Source organism: Heterodontus francisci, chromosome 30, assembly GCF_036365525.1.
Source record: "Heterodontus francisci isolate sHetFra1 chromosome 30, sHetFra1.hap1, whole genome shotgun sequence".
NCBI lineage: Eukaryota > Metazoa > Chordata > Chondrichthyes > Heterodontiformes > Heterodontidae > Heterodontus > Heterodontus francisci.
The window spans coordinates 33,027,649-33,054,513 of record NC_090400.1 but is presented as its reverse complement, the minus strand read 5'-3'; the positions used below and the strand labels follow the sequence as shown (position 1 = coordinate 33,054,513).

General features: G+C 42.7%; 1 protein-coding gene across 4 annotated transcripts in view; it reads left to right on the top strand.

The window, feature by feature from the left end:
- The window catches only part of ca4a (carbonic anhydrase IV a), a 157,391-nt gene that overhangs the window by 23,993 nt on the left and 106,533 nt on the right, over positions 1 to 26,865 (top strand). Inside the window, exons 4-8 of one of the 4 annotated variants that reach the window (XM_068010313.1) lie at positions 4,010 to 4,155; positions 8,128 to 8,220; positions 9,051 to 9,117; positions 12,794 to 12,957; positions 17,008 to 24,084. In XM_068010313.1, the coding sequence (XP_067866414.1) occupies positions 4,010 to 4,155; positions 8,128 to 8,220; positions 9,051 to 9,117; positions 12,794 to 12,957; positions 17,008 to 17,187 (650 nt within the window). In that variant the 3' untranslated portion in view covers positions 17,188 to 24,084. Of the gene's footprint in view, positions 1 to 4,009; positions 4,156 to 8,127; positions 8,221 to 9,050; positions 9,118 to 9,656; positions 9,791 to 12,793; positions 12,958 to 17,007; positions 24,085 to 26,865 lie in introns of those variants that run through there. The other 3 variants (XM_068010315.1, XM_068010314.1, XM_068010316.1) reach the window with 3 other exon arrangements.

Sequence of the window (26,865 nt, the reverse complement as noted above, 5' to 3'; positions counted from 1 at the left end):
GTGGGGTGGAAAGTGAGGACAAGGGGAACCCTGTCACAGTTCTGGAAAGGAGAGGAAGGGATGAGGGCAGAAGTATGGGAAATGGGTCGGATACGGTTGAGGGCCCTGTCAACTACAGTGCAGGGGAATCCTCGGTTGAAGAAAAAGGAAGACATGTCAGAAGCGCTGTCGTGGAAGGTAGCGTCATCAGAACAGATGCGTCGGAGACGGAGAAACTGGGAGAATGGAATGGAGTCCTTTTAGGAGGCTGGGTGTGAGGAAGTGTAGTCAAGGTAGCCCAGGGAGTCAGTGGGCTTATAAAAAATACTAGTGGACAGCCTATCCCCAGAGATGGAGACAGAGAAGTCGAGGAAGGGAAGGGAAGTGTCGGAGATGGATCATGTGAAGGTGAGAGAAGAGTGGAAATTGGAAGCAAAATTGATGAAGTTTTCCAGTTCGGCACAAGGGCAGGAAGTGACACCAATACAATCATCAATGTACCGGAAAAAGAGTTGGGGTAGGGGGCCTGAGTAGAACTGGAACAAGGAATATTCGACATATCCCACAAAAAGACAGGTATAGCTAGGACCCATGCGGGTACCCATAGCAACACCTTTTATTTGGAGGAAGTGAATGGAGTTGAAGGAGAGGTTGTTCAGTGTGAGAATAAGTTCAGCCAGGTGGAGGAGGGTGGTGGTGGACACCCATTGTGAAGAGGAGATAGTTAGGGCAAGGAAACTGTCGAAATGACGTAGGGTGCCAGAAGTGTCATGGATGTAGGTGGGAAGAGACTGGACAGTGGACAGTAGTGATGAACAGTTATTTTTCAGATTGGAGGGAAGTGTGCACTGGTGTCCTTACGGGTGGGTGTTGGGACCACTGCTCTTTTTGATCTATATTAATGATTGGAATTGGGTATAGAGGGTATAATGTTGTACGTTGCAGATGACACCAAACCCGGAAATGTAGCAAACAGTGAAGAGGATGTAATAGACTTCAGAAGGAGATCGACTGGTGAAATGGGCAGATGAATTTTAACTCAGAGAAATGTGGAACAATTTATTTTGGTAAGACGAATGAGGAGAGGCAATATAAACAAAATGGTACAATTTTAAAGTGGGTGCAGGAATAGAGAGACCTGGGGGTTAAATACACAAGTCTTTGACGGTCTCAGGACAGGTTGAGAAAGCTGTTAAAATAGACATATGGGAGCCTAGGCTTTGTAAATAGCGGCATAGAGTGCAAAAGAAGGAGGTTATGCTAAACCTTTATGAAGCACTGAGGTTAAAGGTGGTGTATTGTGCCCTATTCTGGGCATCAGATTTTAGGAAGGATGTCAATTAAGGCATTAAGAGGGGTTCAGAGGAGATTTGCTAGAATCATTACCAGAGATAAAGGTCTTCAGTCATGTGGGAAGACTAGAGAAACTCCAGAACAGAGACGGTTAAGAGGAGAGTTGTTAGAGGTAATCAAAATTTTGAAGGGTTTCGATGGATTAAATCAGAAGAAACTCTTTCAGTGGCAAAAGCATCTGTAACCAGAGGACCCAGATGTATGGTAACTGGCAAAAGAACCAGTGGCGACATGAGCAAAGATTGCTTTACAGAACGACACTAGAATGCACTGCCTGAAAGGGAGGTGCAAGCAGGTTCAATAATAATAACACCAGCTGGGGCCTAACCAGTGCTTTATAAAGGTTTAGCATAACTTCCTTTTTTTGCACTCTATGCTGCTATTTATAAAGCCAAAGCTCCCATATTCCTTTTTTAACAGCTTTCTCAACCTGTCCTGAGCCCATCAAAGACTTGTGTATTTAACCCCCAGGTCTCTCTATTCCTGCACCCACTTTAAAATTGTACCATTTAGCTTATATTGCCTCTCCTCATTCTTCTTACCAAAATGAATTGTTCCACATTTCTCTGAGTTAAATTTCATCTGCCCATTTCACCAGTCGATCTCCTTCTGAAGTCTGTTACTGTCCTCTTCACTGTTTGCTACATTTCCGGGTTTGGTGTCATCTGCAAAGTTTGACATTATTAATAATAACTTTCAATAGGGAATTGGATAAATACTTTAAAAGGAGCATAAAAATTTGTGGAGTTGCAGAAAAATCAGCGGAGTGGTACAAATTGGATGGCACTTTCAAGCACATGGCACAGGCACAATGGGTTAAATGGCTTCATTTTGTGCTGTAACATTCTTAATTCTATGATTCATTTACGATTCTTCCATCTGATCTAATGGGCCACTGATACTACTGCTGTTGCATCAACACAAAGTGGTTTCAGAACACATTACACAAGAACATAAGAGATATGAACAGCAGTAGGCTATATGGCCCCTTGAGCCTGCTTTGCCATTCAATCAGAACACATGGCTGATCTTTAACCTCAACTCCACTTTCCCCTCTAATTCCCATATCATTTGATTGCCTTCAAGTCCAAAAATCTATTGATCCCAGCCTTGAATACACTGAATGAGTGAGCATCTATAGCCCTCTGGGATAGAGAATTCCAAAGATTCACAACCCTCTGAGTGAAAAAAATCTGTTCTCATCCCAGTCCTAAAAGGCTGATCCCTTATCCTGAGACTATGCTCCCTTGTTCTAGACTCTCTAGTCAGGAGAAACAGCCTCTCATCATCTACTCTTGTCAAGCCCTCTCAGAATCTTATATGTTTTAGTCACCTTTTCTTCTAAACTCCAGACAATATAGGTACATCCTACGCAATCTCTCCTCATACATTGGCACAAAATTGGTAAAATAAGTGGCAAGTTATGTCAGTGATCAGAGTGCAAACCATATGTAAAAGTAAGAAGAGCAAAACCACGAGCAAGTGACAGCTGTGCACTGGTTAACTGTCATACCATCTGTAGGATATAGCCAAGATTACTGGTGGTTAGCCCATTCATCTAGCAGGGAAAATTTTAAAGATAACTAAAAAAATGTTTAATGTATCTCTCCTTAACATTAGAATGTAACCAGCGTTCAGAAGCTGGTGGGGCGAGCTTTGTGTGTACACGTAACCGTGCATGAACTGACTGTTGTCATTGGGCAAGATAACCGCAGTCTCCAGGTACTGGTATGAGACCAACTCTCAAAAATGTCAAAGTTTGTGCAGTAGAATACACTTTAGTGATGTTGGAGCGGAGCTTTGCTGCACTTTGGCAAAATCTGTTCTCCCTTCAGGTTAATTCTGTCAAGTAAAATTATAGACATAAATGTTGCAAGACCCCATGCTCCCACTGGGGCCTTGCTTGCAGCTATATGGGATTGCAAACTCTGTCTGCATCCAAGCCTTTGCCAGAGGCACAGAGTCTTGAAGAATTTACATTAGGAACAAAAGGTCAGAAGAAGCAAAGGCTGAAAAACTTGGCAGTCCAATTCCTGCCCTGTTAACATTGGTGTGAAAATTTGATTTTTTTTTCCATAGAACATACAGCACAGAAACAGGTTATTTGGCACAACAGGTCTGTGCTGGTGTTTATGCTCCACGTGAGCCTCCTCCCAACCTTCTCCATCTAACCCTATCATCTTAACCTTCTATTCCTTTCTCCTTTATGTGTTTATCCAGCTCCCCTTGAATATATCTGTGCTATTCAACTAAACTACTCCACATGGTAGTAAGTTCCACATGCTTACCACTCTGTGGGTAAAGAGGTTTCTCCTGAATCCTTTATTGATTTAATAGCAACTATTTTATATTTAAGACTCCTAGTTTTTGAACTCCTCCGAAAGTGAAAACCTTTTCTCTATGTCTACCCTATTAAACCCGAACATAATTTTAAAGACCTCTATTCGGTCACCTCTTAGCCTTCTTTTTTCTCGAGAAAAGAGCCCCAGTCTGTTCAATCTTTCCTGATAGGTATAGCCTCTCAGTTCTGGTATCACCTTTGTACATCTTTTTTGCACCTATTTCAATAACTCGATATACTTTTTATAATATGGGGACCAGAAATGTGCACAGTGTTCCAAGTGTCGTCTAACCAATGTTCTGTAGAAGGTCAACATAATTTGTTCCTTGTTTATAGTCCAGGTGACAGTAAATGGACAAATCACCATTAAAGGTGGAGATCTTCCAAATACATACAAGGCAATTCAGCTCCATTATCATTGGGGAACAGTGTCTGAACCTGGGTCAGAGCATACAATAGATGGGAAACAGTACCCCATGGAGGTAAGACATGTATACCTTCAATTTATCAAAATGTCCAGAAAATAAAATCAGATTATAATCCAGTTTACAAGAGCTAGAATATAAGATTTCCTAATTTCTTAAATTAATTTCTGCACACTCCACCTCTATTTTTCCTTGCTCTCTTGAAAATTGATGAACATGCTGGGGTTAATATGATTTACTGCTGGAGTTGGAATCATTATTATAGGCTTTGTTTTTGCCAGTAATATCTGGAATATTACACAGAGAGCAGCTGTAGTGGACAACTGATGTTCCCTAATGCCCTTTAGGGAAAGAAATCTGCTGTCCTTACCTGGTCTGGCCTACATGTGACTCCAGACCCACAGCAATGTAGTTAACTCTTAAATGCCCTCTGAAATGGCCTAGCAAGCCACTCAGTTGCATCTAACCGCTACAAAGTCAATAAGGAATGAATCCGGATGGACCAGCTGACATCGACCTAGGCATCAGAAACGACAATGGCAAACCCAGCTCTGTCGACCCTTCAAAGTCCTTACTAACATCTGGGGGCTTGTGCCAAAGTTGGGAGAGCTGTCCCACAGACTAGTCAAGCAACAGCCTGACATAGTCATACTCACCAAATCATACCTTACAGACAATGTCCCAGGCACCGCCATCACCATCTCCGAGTATGTCCTGTCCACCAGCAGGACGGACTCATCAGAGACGGCGGCACAGTGGTATACTGTGGGGAGGACTTTCCCTGGACTCCTCAACATCGACTCCAGACCCCATGAAGTCTCATGGCATCAGGTCAAACATGGGCAAGGAAACCTCCTGCTGGTTACCACCTCAGCTGATGAATCAGTACTCCTCCATGTTGAACAGCACTTGGAGGAAGCACTGAAGGTGGCAAGGGCACAGAATGTACACTGCGGGGGGGGGGGGGGGGGGGGGGGGGGGGACTTCAATGTCCATCATCAAGAGTGTCTCAGTAGCACCACTACTGACCAAGCTGGCCGACTCCTAAAGGACATAGCTGCTACACTGGGTCTGCGGCAGCTGGTGAGGGAACCAACAAGAGGGAAAACTATACTTGGCCGTGTCTTCACCATTCTGCCTGCCGCAGGTGCATCTGTCCATGACAGTATTGGTAGGAGTGACCACAGTACAGTCCTTGTGGAGACGAAGTCCCGCCTTCACATTGAGGATACCCTCCATCATGTTGTGTGGCACTATCACCATGCTAAACGGGATAGATTTCGAACAGATCTAGCAATGCAAAACTGGGCATCCAAGAGGTGCTGTGGGCCATCAGCAGCAGCAGAATTGTACTCAACCACAATCTGTAACCTCATGGCCCGGCATATCCCCCACTCTAGCATTACCATCAAGCCGGGGGATCAACATTGGTTCAATGAAGAGTGCAGGAGGGCATGCCCAGAGCAGCACCAGGCATACCTCAAAATGAGGTGTCAACCTAGTGAAGCTACAACCCAGGACTACTTGCGTGCCAAACAGTGTAAGCAGCATGCATTAGACAGAGCCAAGCGATCCCATTACCAACGTATCAGATCTAAGCTCTGCAGTTCTGCCACATCCAGTCGTGAATGGTGGTGAACAATTAAACAACTAACTGGAGGAGGTGGCTCCACAAATATCCCATCCTCAATGATGGGGGAGCCCAGCACATCAGTGCAAAAGATAAGACTGAAGCATTTGCAACAATCTTCAGCCAGAAGTGCCGAGTTGGTTATCCATCTCGGCCTCCTCCTGAAGTCCCCAGTACCACAGATGCCAGTCTTCAGCTAATTTAAAAGCAAAATACTGCAGATGCTGGAAATCTGAAATAAAAACAAGAAATGCTAGAAATACTCAGCAGGTCTGGCAGCATCTGTGGAGAGAGAAGCAGAGTTAACGTTTCAGGTCAGTGGCACTTCTTCAAATTCAGCTAATTTGATTCACTCCACATGATATCAAGAAATGACGGAAGGTACTAGATACTGCAAAGGCTATGGGCCCTAAAAACATTCCGCCAATAGTACTGAAGACCTGTGCTCCAGAACCTGCGCTGCCCCTAGCCAAGCTGTTCCAGTACAGCTACAACACTGGCATTTACCCTGCAATGTGGAAAATTGCCCAGGTATGTCCTGTACACAAAAAGCAGGACAAGTCTAACCCGGCCCATCAGTCTACTCTCAATCATCAGTAAAGTGATCAAAGGTATCATCGACAGTACTATCAAGCAGCACCTGCTTAGCAATAACCTGCTCAGTGATGCTCAATTTGGGTTCTGCCAGGGCCACCCAGCTCCAGACCTCAATACAGCCTTGGTTCAAACATGGACAAAAGAGCTGAACTCAAGAGGTGAAGTGAAAATGACTGCCCTCGACATCAAGGTGGCATTTGACAGAGTGTGGCATCAAGGAGCCCTAGCAAAACTGGAGTCATTGGGAATCAGGGGGAAAACTGTCCACTGGTTGGAGTCACACCTAGCACAAAGGAAGATGGTTGTGGTTGTTGGAGGTCAATCATCTGCACTCCAGGACATCACTGCAGGAGTTCCTCAGGGTAGTGTCCTAGGCCCAACCATCTTCAGCTGCTTCATCAATGACCTTCCTTCAATCATAAGGTCAGAAGTGGGGATGTTCGCTGATGTTTGCACAATGTTCAGCACTATTCGCGACTCCTGCGATACTGAAGCAGTCCGTGTAGAAATACAGCAAGACCTGGACAATATCCAGGCTTGGGCTGATAAGTGGCAAGTATCATTCGCGCCACACAAGTGCCAGGCAATGACTATCTCCAACAAGAGAGAATCTAACCATCTCCCCTTGACATTCAATGGCATTACGATCGCTGAATCCCCCATTATCAACATCGTGGGGGTTACCATTGACCAGAAACTGACCTGGAGTAGCCATATAAATACCGTGGCTACAAGAGCAGGTCAGAGGCTAGGAATCCTGCAGCAAGTAACTCACCTTCTGACTCCCCCAAAGCTTGTCCACCATCTACAAGGCACAAGTCAGGAGTGTGATGGAATACTCTGCACTTGCCTGGATGAGTGCAGCTTCAACAACACTCAAGAAGCTCGACACCATCCAGAACAAAGCAGCCCTGTTGATTGGCACTCCATGCACGACCTTCAACATTCACTCCCTCCACCTCTGACGCACAGTGGCAGCAATGTGTACCATCTGCAAGATGCACTGCAGCAACGCGCCAAGGCTCCTTAGACAGCACCTTCCAAACCCGTGACCTCTACCACCTAGAAGGACAAGGGCAGCAGATGCATGGGAACACCACCACCTGCAAGTTCACCTCAAGGCCACACACCATCCTGACTTGGAACCATATCGCCGTTCCTTCACTGTCGCTCGGTCTCCCTTCCTAACAGCACTGTTGGTGTACCTACCCCACATGGACTGCAGCGATTCAAGAAGGCAGCTCACCACCACCTTCTCAAGGGCCATTAGGAATGAGCAATAAATGCTGGCTCAGAAACGAATGCAAAAAAAGTCACTCTGTTGTTATCCTGCGTATCTGCTTTGCTTTCAGGTCATTACGTAGGAAAATCATTGATATGGTAACTTCAAAGTTATGCTTGAGCCAGCACTTCTTTTTGTTGTGTTCTGATTCTATATTTCATGTTCACTTCATATTTACCAAGCCAAATTAATTCAAGTGAGTGAATTATTACTTTGGAAGTACAAAATCCTTCCCTACTTCATGCAGATAGAAGGAGTGGCCTCCTCTCCCATACCTACGAGGATTGCCCTCTCTGTTGACTGCTTAGTGCACACAAAATCCTTCCTGGATCAATTTTGCAGTCCAAGAAATCCCCAAATATTAACATAAGATTACATCAACAACGCTCCCATTATCTTATGCACTATAAATTTATATACACAGTGATTTAGGACCCATCTTTCTGTAAGCTTATTAAAACTATAATTGTTATGTAGAATTCTGTGTGATTTGTAACCATCATGAATTTGCTTTCTGCAGTTGCATGTAGTCCACCAGAATCAAAAATACAATTCCTTGGAAGATGCCCTAACACATCCTGATGGTCTGGCCGTGCTGGGATTCTTCTTTGTAGTGAGTAATGTTCCTCAGCATTTACACTACGACTGGGAGGAATCACTCAGCAAGTTGTGACAGAGGAAAACAGCTCAAATATTTTCACAGAAGCAATCCTATGGAATTATATTTAATGTTCGAAAAATAGATTGAAATAAATCACAATAGATGTCTGTTAGATAGTATTGCATTCATTATTTATCAAATATGGTGCTCTGCAGATGTTTGTGAAATTCTTTTGTACGACTTAGCTTAAAGCTTAACTGATAATGAAGCTGATAGTATGCACCTGCTCCTCTTCTGAAGTTGGGGTGCACAATGGGGGATGCTCCAAAGAGCACAGCCTCCCACAGATATTTCCCCAAGTTGTCATTCTTCATGTCTGTGCCTAGATATCAGGGACTAGATTTTCTACTCACCGGAGGGAATATTAATATGAGTGAGCGTGTGGGGTTGGGTCAGGATGAGGAGTTAAATCAGGCAAAATTTGAGCATATTGGGAACCCGCCCCCCCCCCCCCCCCCCCAACCTGCCCACTTGGGTTTAATGGAGGCGAGACAAAAGGCGGGAAGCCAACCGGCTCCCACGGGGTGGGTTGGCAATTCAGATATTTTAATGAGGCTGGCAGCCTCTGATTTAACCTGCTTTGCAGGTTTTACAGCGTACGGCAGGGTTTCCCAGGCCTCAGGAACCTGGCAGCTGATGTGAGGTGAGGATAACTTTGGGGAGAAGGTATGTGCCTTCACAGCACTGCTGTGGGGCAGGAATAACAGGAGTGCTCACCCCTGGTCTGCCAACTTCTCCTCCCCAACAGCATGGCTTATATTTATCTCTTTAACTCTTTATAGGAATCACCTGAAGACAATTCAAACATGAAAAAGCTGATCGATGTTCTGAAAACAGTTCAACAAACTGGTAAGTATTAATAACAATATAAAAAATTCAACTATCTCTTCCCTGATTACATCTCCCATCCCTTCCAATTATCTCTTGCTTTCTTCTCTGCTTCTCTCCAACGATCCCCGCCTCCGCCACCCCCCACTCCCCACCCCCTCCGTATCCCCAACTTCCCTCCACCCTCCCCCCTCCCCAGCTATTTCTGGCCCTGATTTTCATTTTCTATTGCCAACTCTAATAATCCCTTTAATTGCTATTATTGTGCTGCAAGTTGCTATGATTCTATGATACAATAGGTCAGGTAGCATGTGTGGAGAGAGAAACAGTTAACGTTTTGGGTTGATCACTTGTATCCTGATGAAAGGTCACTGACCTGAAACTGTTTCTCTCTCCACACACGCTGCCTGACCTGCTAAGTGTTTCCAGCATTTCCTGTTTTTATTTCAGTATATTCCATTCTGTCTCTTTTCATTTATCCGCATTTAATTTATTTTCTTCCATTGCTCTCCTTATTTTTTTTCCCTTTTTACGAATCCTTTTTGCTTTCATTTTTCCAGGTTATTCAATCTGAACAAACAAAAAATGTTGTCAATTAGTCCAGATGTGAACGCCTTTGCCTTTGAGACAGTCTGATAGTCAGCTGATTTCATAAAATACAACAGTCAGCACCTTCAGGAGAAAAGGGAAGAACAATACAGAAAAAAGAATAGTTTCATTAAAAAGAATAATTTGTGTTTCCCTCTTTTTCCCTTTGCTCTTGTTTTGATCCGTTGGTAAGCAATGTGAGGCAGCAAAAAATTCCAAGTGTTAAAACCTGCTGCAGTTCTCACTGCTGAAGTTAAATGGTGTCATTCTTATGATGAAGTAGCATTATCAGGAGGGCTAAGTTGCTGAGAAGACATATTATTTTCAAAAGCGCATTCTCTGTTACCTGAAATACTATAATGCTGCTGTAGTAACAGGCATTGTATATAATGCAGTAAATATAACTGCTCCCTCTTTCAGTCACTTGCTGCAAAGGACAAGCCCCGTTATTTACTTGGGTGGGCCTTTTGAGTGGTGGAGGAGGAGTTTTGGCCAGGAAACACAGACTAATTTTAATGAACAGTGTGAGTCCTTTTTTCAAAGCAGGTTCCCTACCTGGAAGCCAGCCTGATTGACAGGCTTGGCTCCCTTTCAGGTGGGGAATGTTCAGAAAGGGAGGAGGGGTCTGATCTTTGCTCCTGGGCAGGGAGTCTGATGCTCGATTCCGGGGGTAGTCCGATTGCGGGGTTGTCTTTGTTTTCCGGGGAATGGGAACTTTGAATTCTGGGGGGAGGGTGGGAGGGGCGGGGTTAGGGGTCTGATGCTGTGCTCCTCCTTACCCAGAAGCTGTACAGTAATGACACTTACCTCTTCTATGAGCAGTCCTCCCCAGCCTTTAGCTGCCGGATTTCCGAGGCTCAGGAAACCCAGATGACCAGGATTAAACCTGGAAGATAGATTAAATATGTGACACCCTACCTTACAATATTTAAACGGGCAGCACGCCTCCAGGGAGCAGGTTGGTTGCCTGACCCTCCATCACACCTCCATTAAAAGTGGGCTGAGTGGAGGCAAGTTAGAGTCAGGTTTGAGATTCTTAAAATTTTGACATCCCACCTGATTCAAACCCATCCGTTTTTTTGAGGTTACAGTGTCCCTCACAGAGTTTACATTATATAACAATTAATCGCAACATTGAAATTCTGCCAAATGGAGACAACACTCAAAATATTGATATTAAATTTCTTTGTCCCCCCCCTCCCTTTTAAAGGAATTATTAGCTCATTAAAGTAAGTTGGTTAGTAGCTTTTTTAAAATAGTGAACAAAGGAGTTTAACATGAGCTATTTTGCATTCATGCATTGATCTTCGTACGGTATTATTTCAAGGCTGTAGTTAGCAAAAGGTATTTTATTATTATAAAAGCAAAATACTGCGGATGCTGGAAATCTGAAACAAAAACAAGAAATGCTGGATTCACTCAGCAGGTCTGGCAGCATCTGTGGAAAGAGAAGCAGAGTTAACGTTTCGGGTCAGTGACCCTTCTTCGGAACTGACAAATATTAGAAAAGTCACAGATTATAAACAAGTGAGGTGGGGGTTGGGCAAGAGATAACAAAGGAGAAGGTACAGATTGGACCAGGCCACATAGCTGACCAAAAGGTCACGGAGCAAAGGCAAACAAGATGTTAATGGTGTGTTGAAAGACAAAGCATTAGTACAGATTAGGTGTGAATATACTGAATATTGAACATCAGCAAGTGCAAACCTGAAGAAAAACAACCTGAAAAAAACAGTGGGTGAGCAAACTGAACAAACTAAGATGAACTGAAATAAATACAAAAAAAATTGTAAAAAATGTAAAAAGGAATGCCAAAAAAAAAGGAAGAAAAAATAACTAAAAATGAAAGTAAAGTGGGGGGCTGTCATGCTCTGAAATTATTGAACTCAATGTTCAGACCGGCAGGCTGTAGTGTGCCTAATCGGTAGATGAGATGCTGTTCCTCGAGCTTGCGTTGATGTTCACTGGAACACTGCAGCAATCCCAGGACAGAGATGTGAGCATGAGAGCAGGGGGGAGTGTTGAAATGGCAAGCAACCGGAAGCTCAGGGTCCTGCTTGCGGACTGAGCGGAGATGTTCCGCAAAGCGGTCACCCAGTCTGCGCTTGGTCTCCCCAATGTAGAGGAGACCACACTGTGAGCAGCGAATACAGTATACTACATTGAAAGAAGTACAAGTAAATCGCTGCTTCACCTGAAAGGAGTGTTTGGGGCCTGGGATCCCAGGCCCCAAACACTCCTTTCAGGTGAAGCAGCGATTTACTTGTACTTCTTTCAATGTAGTATACTGTATTCGCTGCTCACAGTGTGGTCTCCTCTACATTGGGGAGACCAAGCGCAGACTGGGTGACCGCTTTGCGGAACATCTCCGCTCAGTCCGCAAGCAGGACCCTGAGCTTCCGGTTGCTTGCCATTTCAACACTCCCCCCTGCTCTCATGCTCACATCTCTGTCCTGGGATTGCTGCAGTGTTCCAGTGAACATCAACGCAAGCTCGAGGAACAGCATCTCATCTACCGATTAGGCACACTACAGCCTGCCGGTCTGAACATTGAGTTCAATAATTTCAGAGCATGACAGCCCCCCACTTTACTTTCATTTTTAGTTATTTTTTCTTCCTTTTTTTTTTGGCATTCCTTTTTACATTTTTTACAATTTTTTTTGTATTTATTTCAGTTCATCTTAGTTTGTTCAGTTTGCTCACCCACTGTTTTTTTCAGGTTGTTTTTCTTCAGGTTTGCACTTGCTGATGTTCAATATTCAGTATATTCACACCTAATCTGTACTAATGCTTTGTCTTTCAACACACCATTAACATCTTGTTTGCCTTTGCTCCGTGACCTTTTGGTCAGCTATGTGGCCTGGTCCAATCTGCACCTTCTCCTTTGTTATCTCTTGCCCAACCCCCACCTCACTTGTTTATAATCTGTGACTTTTCTAATATTTGTCAGTTCCGAAGAAGGGTCACTGACCCGAAACGTTAACTCTGCTTCTCTTTCCACAGATGCTGCCAGACCTGCTGAGTGAATCCAGCATTTCTTGTATTTTATTATTAGTTCCCTTCTTTAGATAATATTGAAGCTCTTTGTACTTTTCTAATTTTTACTTAGGCAACAAAACACTGCTGACACCTTTCCCACTGAATGAAATGATTTTAGACAAAGAAAAGCTTGGTAAATACTACCGTTATAGTGGCTCATTAACTACTCCTACCTGTAATGAGGTAGTAATCTGGACAGTATTTGCAGAAGCCATTCCTATCAGCAGGAGTCAGGTAAGGTTTATGTTCTGAAGATCTGGGTAAACTATCTGATGGGACTTATTTTAGAAAATTTCCACTGGTCTTTTTCTTGTTTTTTTTCTATCTAGTTGAAGGAAAAGGAAGGGGCAGTTTTTGTACTGTGGGACAGTGACCAGCCTGAAACTGCCCAAACTCGTGACACTTATGTTCTTAAGCAGAGAAAGAATACTCCAGGGAATTGAGCACAAAATCTAGGCTGACATTTCAGTGCAGTACTCTGGGAGTGCTGCACTGTATGAGGTGCCATCTTTCAGATGCCAGATTAAACTGAAGCCCCATTTGCCATCTCAAGCAGGTGCAACAGATCCCACAGTATTATTTTAAAGAAGAGCATGGGGGTTCTCTCCACTGTCTTGGCTAATATTTATCCCTAACATCTAAAATCAGATAAAAGCAAAATACTGCGGATGCTGGAAATCTGAAACAAAAACAAGAAATGCTGGAATCACTCAGCAGGTCTGGCAGCATCTGTGGAAAGAGAAGCAGAGTTAACGTTTCGGGTCAGTGACCCTTCTTCGGAACTGACAAATATTAGAAAAGTCACAGATTATAAGCAAGTGAGGTGGGGGTGGGGCAAGAGATAACAAAGGAGAAAGTGCAGATTGGACCAGGCCACATAGCTGACCAAAAGGTCACGGAGCAAAGGCAAACAATATGTTAATGGTGTGTTGAAAGCCAAAGCATTAGTACAGATTAGGTGTGAATACACTGAATATTGAACAGCAGCAAGTGCAAACCTGAAAAGAACAGTGGGTAAGCAAACTGAACAAACTAAGATTTCATTTCATCTTAGTTTGTTCAGTTTGCTTACCCACTGTTTTTTTCAGGTTTTTTTTTCAGGTTTGCACTTGCTGCTGTTCAATATTCAGTGTATTCACACCTAATCTGTACTAATGCTTTGTCTTTCAACACACCATTAACATATTGTTTGCCTTTGCTCCGTGACCTTTTGGTCAGCTATGTGGCCTGGTCCAATCTGCACCTTCTCCTTTGTTATCTCTTGCCCCACCCCCACCTCACTTGCTTATAATCTGTGACTTTTCTAATATTTGTCAGTTCCGAAGAAGGGTCACTGACCCGAAACTTTAACTCTGCTTCTCTTTCCACAGATGCTGCCAGACCTGCTGAGTGATTCCAGCATTTCTTGTTTTTGATCTAAAATCAGATTATCTGCTCATTATCACATTGCTTTTTATGGAAGTTTGCTGTGTGCAATTTGGCTCTGTGTTTCCTATGTTACAACAGTGACTGCACATCAAAAGACCATCATTCACTTAGGAATGGTGTGAATTTGTGAAAGGTGCTACATAAATACAAATCTTTTTTTCTCATCAGCCTGAGAATGATTCAAACCCAAAACTCATTGGTAAAATAAATGTCTGATAACTCTCTGTACCAGCCAGTCTGTTGGTGCACATGAGATTGTTGGTGGCATCACCTGGAGATCTAGTCAGCTGCACTCACTATATGGAACAATGGGCTAACAAGTAGGATCTTGTGAACAAGCAGGATTGTGTGCTGCGTGCCATGAATGAGTTATTATTGCTATACCCAGGCCAAGGGAGGATCTTGAAGGTATTGTTTGGAAGTCCAATGCCACCTGACCAAATTGTTAATTCAAGTTGGTCATAATGCCAGCTTTAGCCTTAACAATATCTTTTGGGATCACAGTGAGAAAGGGAAAAGGATACTTAAATGACAGCAAATTTCCAATGTAGATTAAGCTTGCGGACTATAAAACATCACCAAATGGTTCTCATTTATGGTGCAAAATACCAAAGCATGCAAGAGAACGTTTTGCTCTAGCCCATGTCCAGGACTAACCGTGGATTTGTAGCAAAAAGAAAATAGGGCGAGCTGTGGCCTCCACCAACCTCTCAGTGAGTATACTGGCGGGGCAGTCAGCCTCATAGTGGGGATGTCTCTTTGCCAAAGCCCCTCATTTATGAACCTTGTCAGTTATCTAATGTGGAGTTATCTAATGACAACAACAACTTGCATTTAATGTTGTAAAAACATCCCAAGACACATCATTGGAACATTATCGAACAAAATTTTACACTGCGCCACAAAGAGATGTTAGAACAGGTGATCAAAAACTTGGTCAAAACAGTAGTTTTTGATAGTGTTTTAAAGGAAGCGAGAAAGGTGGAGAAGCAAGGAGGTTTAAAGAAGGAATTCCAGAGCTTAAGATCTACCCAGATGAATGCATGGCTCCCAATAGCACAACAATGAAAATTCAGGATGCACAAGAAACCAGAATTGGAGGAATGCAGAGATCTCAGAGAGCTGCAGGGCTGGAGGAGTTTACAGAGATAGGGAGGGATTTGAACACAAGGATGACAACCTTTAAACTGAGTCGTTGCTGGACCAGGAGCCAATGCAAGTTAATGAGTACAGGGGTGACGTGTGAACAGGACTTGCTGCAAGTTAGGATACGGGCAACAGAGCTTTGAATGAGCTCAAGTTTATGGAAGTTGGGAGGCCATCCAGGTGTGTGTTGGGATAGTCGGATCTGGAGGTTGCAAAGGCATGGAGATAAAAATGACCAAAAGCAAGCTTTACAGCAAGCTACTCCAGCCTGCAATTGATGACAGTTCTTAATTTTGTTGTGTTTGGAATCTGTAATGCACTAGATATGCTTATATTCTCTGCCCACAACAGCAAGTTCATTTGTTGAATTCATGATATAGAAGATCAATGGAAAGCCAGCAAAACTTTGGTAGTAGGCCATCCTTAACTTTGAATGCTGCACAGATTTCATGTTGGTAAAGAACAGGTGCTGCCAATTTTGCAGCTCTGTAGACTTGCTCAAGCTAATGTTTGAACATCTCTGCTGGTATATTGATATGAGGACATGTGGTGCTAAAACATTTTGTTCAACCACAATTAGTAACGTATCAATAATGAAAAATTGTTAAAAGTTGATAATACAGTTTCCATCAATTTTTTAATGCCAATTTATTTAGGTAAATTGATTTTATAGAGTGATGTTATAACATGACATGGAGCCATAACTGCCCAACATTTGAAATTTGGAATGTTTTATTTGTGGAGTGATTCATATCATGGTGCATTGCATCTCAAGGCAGGAAGGAAAGTTAACCACCTCTCTTGTTGTGTCACAGTGTATGTCCTATTATATTCTCATGGGGAAGCTACAGATGCTGGTTATGGAGAAGCCAGTAGTTCTCAAATTTTAGAAAAAAAGCAGTTCCATTTGAGGGGAATTGTCATGAGAACAAATAATTGGGATAAAAGTACAAATCATTAAACTATATGTGATTTATTTCAATTCAACATTTGTCTGAATTTACAACTTCAATGGGGATGTGAAGGGGACAACATCAGATTGGTGCCCATTATGTACTCTGTCCAATTTTTTTAGCCATTGAAGTGTATTAGGTCCATCCAATCTCATTTAGTCCATTTTCCACCATTGCTGAAAGTTATATTACCGCAAGTGATAGCAAATCTCTCTGCTTCTACAGGCTGCTAAATTGGATTTTTTAGCTAAAGTTTTTGTTCGGGCGCAGGTCTTATTTGCAGGTTATAGAACCATAGAAAAATTACGCCACAGAAGGAGGCCATTCAGCCCATCATGTCCGTGCCAGCTGAGAAAACTAGCTACCCAATCTAATTCCACCTTCCAGCACCTGGTCCATAGCCTTGCAGGTTACAGCACTTCAGGTGCATGTCCAGGTACCTTTTAAAAGAATTGAGGGTTTCTGGCTCCACCGCCATTCCTAGCAGTGAATTCCAGACACCCACCACCCTCTGGGTGAAAAAGTTTTTCCTCATGTTCCCTCTAATCCTTCTATCAATCACCTTAAATCTGTTATAATGTCCATTTCTTATCCATGTTTTATTGTCTTTACACTGTGAGTTTTAGATTAAGCCACTTGAGTATACACCTTTTGCTTTGTTCTTTATATTTATGGAAAAAATCTCCAGAAATGATATATCGGATAAAAATTATTGCCATCTGGAAACTTAACATGGGATTTACCTTTATTGTTTCAGCTCAAAACATTTTCTGAAACTGTCTTCTACAGTAATTCAAAACCCATGGTTTTAAACTTCAGGCCTGTTCAAAATCTAAATGGTCGTACAGTCTATGTTTCGGATTCAGCTGTCATACCTTTCAATGCTGCAGTACTGTCAGCGTTACTTGCAGTCTGGACCTCTATATTATTCAACTGAGCAACCTGCAGTTAACAGCATTATCACAAGCAGAGCACATTTTCTTCTCCTGTCCAATGGATTTAAAGGGAAACTCCAGTGTTATAAATATCTCATTTTGTACTGATTAACAATAACTAACAATTAGCAGATAAGTGATACTCATGCAGTAGCTTGTTATTTTTAGTATATATGTGTATGGGTGCAGCCGATGCTGTTTAATCGAGAAATCTCATTGGAACATGTTGTGCTTCATAGCAGATTGTCCTTCATTATAGAAGTCCTTTTTCCGCATGCCATACAATAATGGACAGCACTTCAATCCATGATAATAGATTAAAATGTTATAAATTATCGGAAAACAAAGCACTTAAACTTGCACTATACCCTGCCAAAACTAAAACAAACGAACCAGTGACCATGTCCTGTTTCTGAAACCAACATCATAGCGGTCTCTTTATCTCAAGTATCCTTGTCCAGTGGGTTTATCTAACTGGCACCATTCCATTACCAATATTCAAAGATAATGGGGATGTGGTGGAGGATTTTAAGTGTCAGGAGGTTTTAAATAGATTCCTCCCATCCTTGGGAGAAGGAGGGCATGACGATTTTAACATTGGCCTGTGGAAATTACTTCAATAAGTAAGGCTTTGCAGTGGCTGCAAAGGAGATTTGTGAGAATGATACCAGGGATCAGGGACTCAGTTATGCAGAGACAATGGAGAAGCTGAGATTGTTCTCCTTAGAGCAGAGAAGGTTAAGGGGAGATTTAATAAAGATGTCAAAAATTACATGGGATTTTGATATATTAAGTAAGGAGAAACTGTTTCTGAATGAATGGGTCAGTAACCAGGAGTCACAGATTTAAACTAATTGGCAAAGAAATCAGAGGGGCGATAAGGAGAATTTTTTTATGCAGCCCGTTGTTATGCTCTGCAAATGCACTGTCTGAAAGGTGATGGTAGGTGATTCAATAGTAACTTTCAAAATGGAATTGGATATGTTCTTGAAAAGGAAAAATTTGCAGGGCTCTGAGGAAATAGAGTAGTGCAACTAATTGGATAGCTTTTTCAAAAGCCAGCACAGGCATGATCACCTGAATGGCCTCCTTCTGCACTGTAAGATTCTATTCATAGAACCATAGAAAAGTTACGGCACAGAAAGAGGCCATTCAGCCCATCGTGTCTGCGCTGACTGAAAAACTTTCGCTCATTCTAATCCCACCTTCCAGCACCTGGTCTGTAGCCTTGAAGGTTACAGCACTTCAGGTGCAGGTCCAGTATCTTTTAAATAAGTTGAGGGTTTCTGCCTCCACCACCGATCTGGGCAGCGAATTCCAGACACCTACCACCCTCTGGGTGAAAAGGTTTTTCCTCATATCCCCTGTAATTCTTTTACCAGCCACTTTAAATCTGTGCCCCCTGGTAATTGACCTTTCCGCTGGGGGAAACAGGTCCTTCCTGTTTACTCTATCTAGGCCCCTCATAATTTTGTACACCTCAATTAACTCACCTCTCAGCCTCCTCTGTTCTAACCCTAACAACCCTAGCCAATCCAATCTTTCCTCATAGTTGCAATTTTCAAGCCCTGGCAGCATTCTTGTAAATCTCCTCTGTACTTTCTCCAGAGCAATTATGAGCCAGTTGGTAAGACATGACCTTCCCTTAACAAATCCATGCTGACTATCCCTGATTAATCCGTGCCTTTCTAAGTGACAGTTTATCCAAGCTTTCAGAATTGATTCTAGTAATTTGCCCAGCACCAAGGTCAGTCTGGCCTATAATTATTTGGCCTATCCCTTGCACTGTTTTTAAACAATGGTATAACATTTGCAGACCTCCGATTCTCTGGTACTTCACCTGTATCTAGTGAGAATTTGAAAATGATCCTCAGAGCATTCGCTATTTCCTCCCTGGCTTCCTTTTACAACCTGGGATACAATCCATCCAGCCCTGGTGATTTATCCACTTTCAAGGATGTGAGACCCTCTAGTACTTCCTCTCTCATTATGCTTATCATATTTAATATTTCACACTCCTCCTTTTAACTACTATGTCTGCATCATTCCTTAATGAAGACAGAGATAAAGTACTCATTAAGAACCCTGCCCACATCTTCAGCATCCACGATTAAGTTACCTTGTCCATCTCTGACAGGCCCTACCCTTTTCTTAGTTATCCTCTTGCTCTTAATGTACTGATAAAATATCTTTGGGTTTTTCTTGATTTTACCTGCCAATATTTTTTCATGTCCTCTCTTAGCTTTCCTAATTTCCTTTTTTACTTCACCTCTGCACTAGGTTTTCTAAAGTATTAAGTTTTTTGTGACTGTCATAAGCTTTCTTTTTCTGCTTTATCTTACTCTGAATGCTTCTAGATAACCAGGGGACTCAAGATTTGGCAGTACCACCCTTTTTCTTTGTGGGGACATGTCTACACTGTTCCCGTAGAATCTCGCTTTTGAATGCCTTCCACTGGTTTGCCACTGATTTTCCTTCAAGTAGCTGTATCCATTCCACTTTTGTCAGATCACCTCTCAGCTTTGTAAAATTTGCCTTCCTCCAATTTAGAACTTTTACTCCTGTTCTATCTTTGACCATTTCCATAATAATGCTAAATCAAACTGTATCATGGTCATTATCTCCAAAATGGTCACCCATTGCTACTTCATCCACTTGCCCAGCTTCATTTCCTAAGACCAAATCTAGAATTGTGCCCCTCTCTTTGGGCTTGTTATGTGCTGGCTAAAAAGTTCCCTTGAATGCAGTTCAAGAATTTTGTGCTCTCTGTGCCCTTCACACTGTATGTACCCCAGTTGATTTTGTGGTACTTGAAATCCGCAACTATTATTGCCCTATTGTTTTTGCACTCAGAAATTTGCCTACATATTTGTTCTTCTATCTCCCTCTCACTATTTGGGGCTCTATAGTACACTCCTAGTAGTGTGGTTGCCCCTTTTTTATTTCTGAGCTCAACCCATATGGGCCTCATTTGATGATTCATTTAGCATATCATCCCTCCACACAGCTGTTACTGATTCCTTAAACAATAATGCTACACCCTCTCCTTTTTTATCCCCCTCTTTATCCTGCCTGAAAACTCTATATCCAGGGATGTTGAGCTGCCATTCTTGCCCCTCTTTAAGCCAAGTTTCCATTATAGCAATGATATGCTGCCATGTGTCTATCTGCATCCTCAGCTCATTGCCTTTTTGTGCTATACTCCTTGCATTTAAATAAATACCCTTTAACACTGCCAAATTCCAGTGCTGCACACTTTTTAACCTTTGCTTTTTCTGCCTTTCAGTGTCACTCACTAATTTTATGCCTCCCGTTCCCTGCCCTGAATTTGTCCTATCTGAAACTGCCCTCAGGTTCCCATCCCCCTGCCAATCCAGTTTAAATCATCCCCAACAGCACTGGCAAACCTTCCTGCAAGGGTATTCGTCCCAGTCCTGTTCAGGTGTAAACTGTCTGGCTTGTATAGGTCCCACCTTCACCAGAACCGGTCCCAATTCCCCAGAAATCTGAAGCCCTCTCTCCTGCACCGTCTCTCCAGCCATGCATTCATCTGGTGTATTCTCCTATTTCTGTATTCAATAGCACATGGCCTTGGGAGTAATCCGGAGATTATTATCTTTGAGGTTCTGCTTGCTAATCTCTTTCCTAACTCCCTAAACTCAGCCTGTAGGACCTCATCCCCTTTTCTACCTGTATCATTGGTACCAATGTGGACCACGACCTCTGGCTGTGCACCCTCGCTCTCCAGAATGCTCCATAGCCGCTTGGTGATATCCATGACCCTTGCACCAGGGAGGCAACAGACCATCCTGGAATCACATCTGCGACCACAGAAACGCCTGTCTGTTCCCCTGACTATAGAATCCCCTACCACTATTGCTGTCCTATCTTTTCTCCTCCCTCCCTGAACAGCTGAGCCACCCATAGTGCTCTGGTCATGACTCTCGCTGCTCTCTCCAGAGGAACTTTCTCTTCCATCGGTACTCAGAACTGAATACTGGTTAGAAAGTGGGATGCCACAGCAGCTTCCCCACTCAGGGTAGAGTTAAAATTACAGTTAGAGCCCACTGATGTCATTGGACTCCAATGATCCGAACTGAACATATTGGGATTGCTTGCATTTTCTTCACTTGATAATACACTTGAAATTAATGTTTGATAATTATAATTAACTAATCAATTAATACTTAAAAGTGTATGCAGCACAATTTTAGCCAGCATCATCTCTAAATAGATTCCTTTAACAATTGCTTTGCAACATCATTATGGAGCATTGCCTAGCTGTCAGCTGATAAATTATGCAGAGCTCCAAAATGGCACAGATGTGTGAACAAATTGCCCAGTGAAAAGCCTGATTTTTTTTTTCCATAAGCACATTGAAGTACTTGAAATCACACTGCAGTATTAGCAACAAAGTGGCTAAAATAAACGGGTTAACACCTTCATTAAAATAACAACAGAATTTCATGTAACTGCATTAATGTGTTCATAACTAACATAAAGTGCAATTTCAATCCTCAGTAATAACACTTATTTTAACTGATCATTAAATATCTAAAAGGAATGTTTAGGGAATAAATACATCTGAAACAGGACGAATATCTGTCTCTTTCACAAAGCAGCACAAATTGAATCAATTATTCAGTGTAGATTAGCTTTTGCAAGATTATTAAATGCACTGCAATTTCTCATTGTTAACTGATGTCTGTTCATTTTTCTTTGTTCAGATGGTTAATTTTTATTACTTAAGTTATATTTGTTTGTTTCAGCCTAGACCATTTTTTAAATTAAACTCCTTACACTGTCCTAGGCAGAGCTCATTAATATTCCGATGGTTTGAACCAGGCAATGCTAGTACTGTACTGGCCTTTGTACTCGCATTTCTTTGGGCTGAATGTGAAATTTCAGACAGGTCATCAGGGAGAGGCACTGAAGAAAGCTGTGGTTGTTGCAATCCCCCGGAGGAATGAAAATTATTGAGCAGGTCAAGCTGAGATACTCACACATACCTCAGAGCAGTTAGATACAGCGTTACATTGGTAGAGGTCTGAGACTAGGGCCGGAATTTTACAGTGGGCAGACAGGAGCCGGACTCTGGCATAAATATCAGTGAGGAACCCACTTCCGCCTAGCCTGGGGATCCGCCGCATATTTTACGGATCCCCAGGCTTTAATTGGCCCGAGGCGGGATTTCCACCCACTTGAGGGAGGAGGACCCGCCTCAGTGAGCTGCTGGCCAATCAGCGAGCCGGCAGCTCTTAGTCTCAGCAGCGCCACCGGGAGTGGTGGCCACTGCTGGGACTACAGTTCAGCCGACGCTATGGACCCGAGAGAGTGGGTAAGTTTGGGTTGCCTCACCAGGAGGATCGGTCGTGCCCTGGTGAGGCTAGGGTGGTCGTTTGGGGGGAGGGGAGTGTCTTGGATCCTTGGAGGCGGGGGCAGCCCTCAATCGGGCACCCTGTGCCCGACTGCCATGTTCCCCCACCCCAAAGGCCGACAGCTATTGCTGGGCAGCCTTTCACGTCCCCGGCACACCCGCTTGCCAAGGGTAAAATACCCGTGGAGGCAGGCGAGGGCCCTTAAGTGGCCGTTAAGTGGCCACTTAAGGGTCTTGATTGGCCTCGGGCAGGTGGGCCGTTTCTCACCCACCCCGTCTGCCCGCCAGACCTCCGTAAACTTGTTTGGAGGCGGAATCGAGGCGGGTATGCCTCCCGGAACCTGCTGCTCAATTTTACGCCGCCGCCACACCACCATCCGATCCGCTAGGGTGGCGTAAAATTCCGGCCCTAGGGATCTGCAGGAAATGGTGAATCAGGAGACCCAAGAGATGGTAGAAAATAACTTGTAAAATAGGAGGGCGAAGGATGCTGTTCTAATGTCAGGAGATTACTAACTTAGTTACCTATGTATTGAAGTTATTCGATGCTGTCCTGAGTAACACAAACTCAGCAACTTAGAATTTTGAACAAAATCAGATATCAAAAAGCCTCAGGGTGCCATAGTGGCTATGATGGTATGTGTAACTGTCAGTGTGTATATATTTTGTGCAGGTAGGAAGCTGTCTTCCCTGTATTTATATATAAAATACACATACAGATAGAGAAATATAGGATTAAAGAATTAATTTACAAAACCTCTATAGCATTGAGCAGGTGGTAATTCATTACACCTATATAAACGTAAATGATGGCATGGTAGATGGAGAAGGAAACATTTTTTTCCCTGGGCCAGACAGTGCTGGAATTCGAGTGTGTGCACTAAAGTGGTCTCAAGAGAAGAACAATAAGAACAACACAAATTACAGAGTGACATAACCTCCAAAATAAGTCTATTCAGAGCTTTAGCACACTTGATACTGGTGAAGAACAGCCTAGCTGTGATCAGTTGTTTCTTACAGTTGTGTAATCTACCTTAAGTGAAGTAGCAACAAAGCAAATACAGGAGCTATCCCTTTGTTGAGACCATTGAACAAAAGCTCCCTTGAACCAGTGTTGCTCCTTTCTGGTTTGCTTTCATTTTACCAAGTTATTTTGTTATAATCCATAGAGTGTATTTAGCAATGTACAGTTAGAGGAAAATGTTGTTGCTGATATCATTTGATGTTGTATGTGAATGAGGAGATATAGCAAATGCGAACCGTTAGATTCTGTTTAGTCTTTATGCAATAAAATAATCCTGTAATACTTCTGTACATTTTGAATTGTAATTAATGAAAACATGTAAATAAAGTTCACTGAAATTTGTAATTTTGTTAACAGTATGAATGTATCGTGGCAGTACTGTGAGAACTGGATTATTGCTATCGATATGTAAATTTAAAATATTTTGTATAATGTAAAAGTTTTCAAACTAGATATTTTTCCAGTTTGTCTTGTGACTTTTTTTAATCAATAAAGAAGTGTGCAATCCATCCAATTCTGTCTGTCTTTCATTAAGTGGCAGAGGAAGGACTATATGATAGGACTGTCAGCATTTTGAAATGTATATTGATGAGCAACCCAGGTTCTGATATTACTTTTCATTAAAAGTTTAAGAACATTCTATGCCTTTTCCTAAATAGGCAGCTGCTAATGGAAGTGTGGGGATGGCATGTTTTATCCATGTGTTGTGTGAGAATGCAACTCATCACTGGCTGTTTTATGCGACGCTGAGTGATTTAAAGCAGTAAGGGGATGTAAGGATGAGATAGAGCAGTAAGGGGATAAGTTTCAATGGCCTTTTCTTCACCAGTAGTTTTTCCTATGTTCTGGATTGTTGAAAAGTTTAATGCAGCTGTGGAGTGCAAAGTGATTGGAAAGAATGTTACAACAGAAAAATGATGTCCTTTAAGTGTCAGCAAACTTTCTAATAGAACATAGAACATTACAGCGCAGTACAGGCCCTTTGGCCCTCGATGTTTTATAAATTTATAAAGTGCCTTTCACAACAAAGAACAGTACAGCACAGGAACAGGCCATTCGGCCCTCTAAGCCTGCACCGATCTTGATGCCTGCCTAAACTAAAACCTTCTGCGCTTCCGGGGACCGTATCCCTCTATTCCCATCCTATTCATGTATTTGTCAAGATGCCTCTTAAACGTCGCTATCGTACCGGCTTCCACCACCTCCCCGGCAGCAAGTTCCAGGAGGTGGTGGAAGCAACCTGAGATGTTCCAAAGTGCTTTTACAGCTAATAATTAACTTTTGAAGAGCAGTCACTGTTGTAGTGTAGGAAACATGGCAGTCAAGGTTCCACGAACAGCAATGAGGTAATGATCAGATAATCTGTTTAGTGATGTTGAGGAATAAATATTGACCAGCACACCAGGGACGACATTGGGACGTTACAGATATTGGTTTGAGACCAATAGTCGTAATACAATGGGAACCTAATGGCTTCATTCTTACATAAATAAAAGCAAAATAACGCAGATGCTGGAAATCTGAAATAAAAACAATTAATGTTGGAAATACTCAGCAGGTCTGGCAGCATCTGTGGAGAGAGAAGCAGAGTTAACGTTTCAGGTCAGTGACCCTTAACTGGCAAAGGTTAGAAATGTAACAGGTTTTAAACAAATAAAGCAGGGGTAGGGCAAGAGATAACAAAAGGGAAGGTGTTAACAGGACAGGGTCACAGAGATTAACTGACCAGAAGGTTATGGAGCAAAGGCAAACGGTATGTTAATGGTGTGTAGCCTCAGTGCTGGAACCCTTGCTGTCTGTAGTGTACATTAATGATTTAGACGTGAATATAGGAGGTATGATCAGTAAGTTTGCAGATGACACGAAAATTGGTGGTGTAAATAGTGAGGAGGAAAGCCTTAGATTACAGAATATAGATGGGCTGGTAAGATGGGCAGAGCAGTGGCAAGTGGAATTTAATCCTGAGAAGTGTGAGGTGATGCATTTTGGGAGGGCTAACAAGGCAAGGGAATATACAATGGATGGTAGGACCCTAGGAAGTACAGAGGGTCAGAGGGACCTTAGTGTATTTGCCCATAGAGCACTGAAGGCAGCAGCACAGGTAGATAAGGTGGTTAGGAAGGCATATGGGATACTTGCCTTTATTAGCTGAGGCATAGAATATAGGAGCAGGGAGGTTATGATGGAGCTGTATAATATGATAGTTAGGCCACAGCTGGAGTACTGTGTACAGTTCTGGTCACCACACTACAGGAAGGATGTGATTGCACTGGAGAGGGTGCAGAGAGATTCACCAGGATGTTGCCTGGGCTGGAGCATTTCAGCTATGAAGAGAGACTGGATAGTCTAGCGTTGTTTTCCTTAGAGCAGAGAAGGCTGAGGGGGGAACTGATTGAGGTATACTAAATTATGAGGAACATCGATAGGATAGACAGGAAGAAACGTTTTCCATTAGCAGAGGGATCAATAACCAGGGGGCAAAGATTTAAGGTAAGGGGCAGGAGGTTTAGAGGAGATTTGGAGAAAAATGTTTTCACCCAGAGGGTGGTTGGAATTTGGAACATACTGCCTGAAGGGGTGGTAGAGGCAGGAACCCTCACAACATTTAAGAAGTATTTAGATGAGCACTTGAAATGCCATAGCATACAAGGCTACGGGCCAAGTGCTTGAAAATGGGATTAGAATGGATAGGTGCTTGATGGCCGGCACAGACGCGATGGGCCGAAGGGCCTGTTTCTGTGCTATATAACTCTGACTTCATGACTCTGACTTAGACCTAAAGCAGAATAAGAGCTGTTCCAAAATTAATAAAGGAAAATGGAACAGTTTAAATGTTTTTACTAATTGTTATAATTGTAAGATAATTATTTGACTTCACAATCTACTAAGAATACCATAATAACTCCTTACATGTTGCGCCGACCTGTGAAACCATCTGACCTACACTATTCCATTTTCATCCATATGTCTATCCAATGACCACTTAAATGCCCTTAAAGTTGGCGAGTCTACTACTGTTGCAGGCAGGGCGTTCCACGCCCCTACTACTCTCTGAGTAAAGAAACTACCTCTGACATCTGTCCTATATCTATCACCCCTCAACTTAAAGCTATGTCCCCTCGTGCTTGCCATCACCATCCGAGGAAAAAGACTCTCACTATCCACCCTATCTAACCCTCTGATTATCTTATATGTCTCTATTAAGTCACCTCTCCTCCTCCTTCTCTCTAACGAAAACAACCTCAAGTCCCTCAGCCTTTCCTCATAAGACCTTCCCTC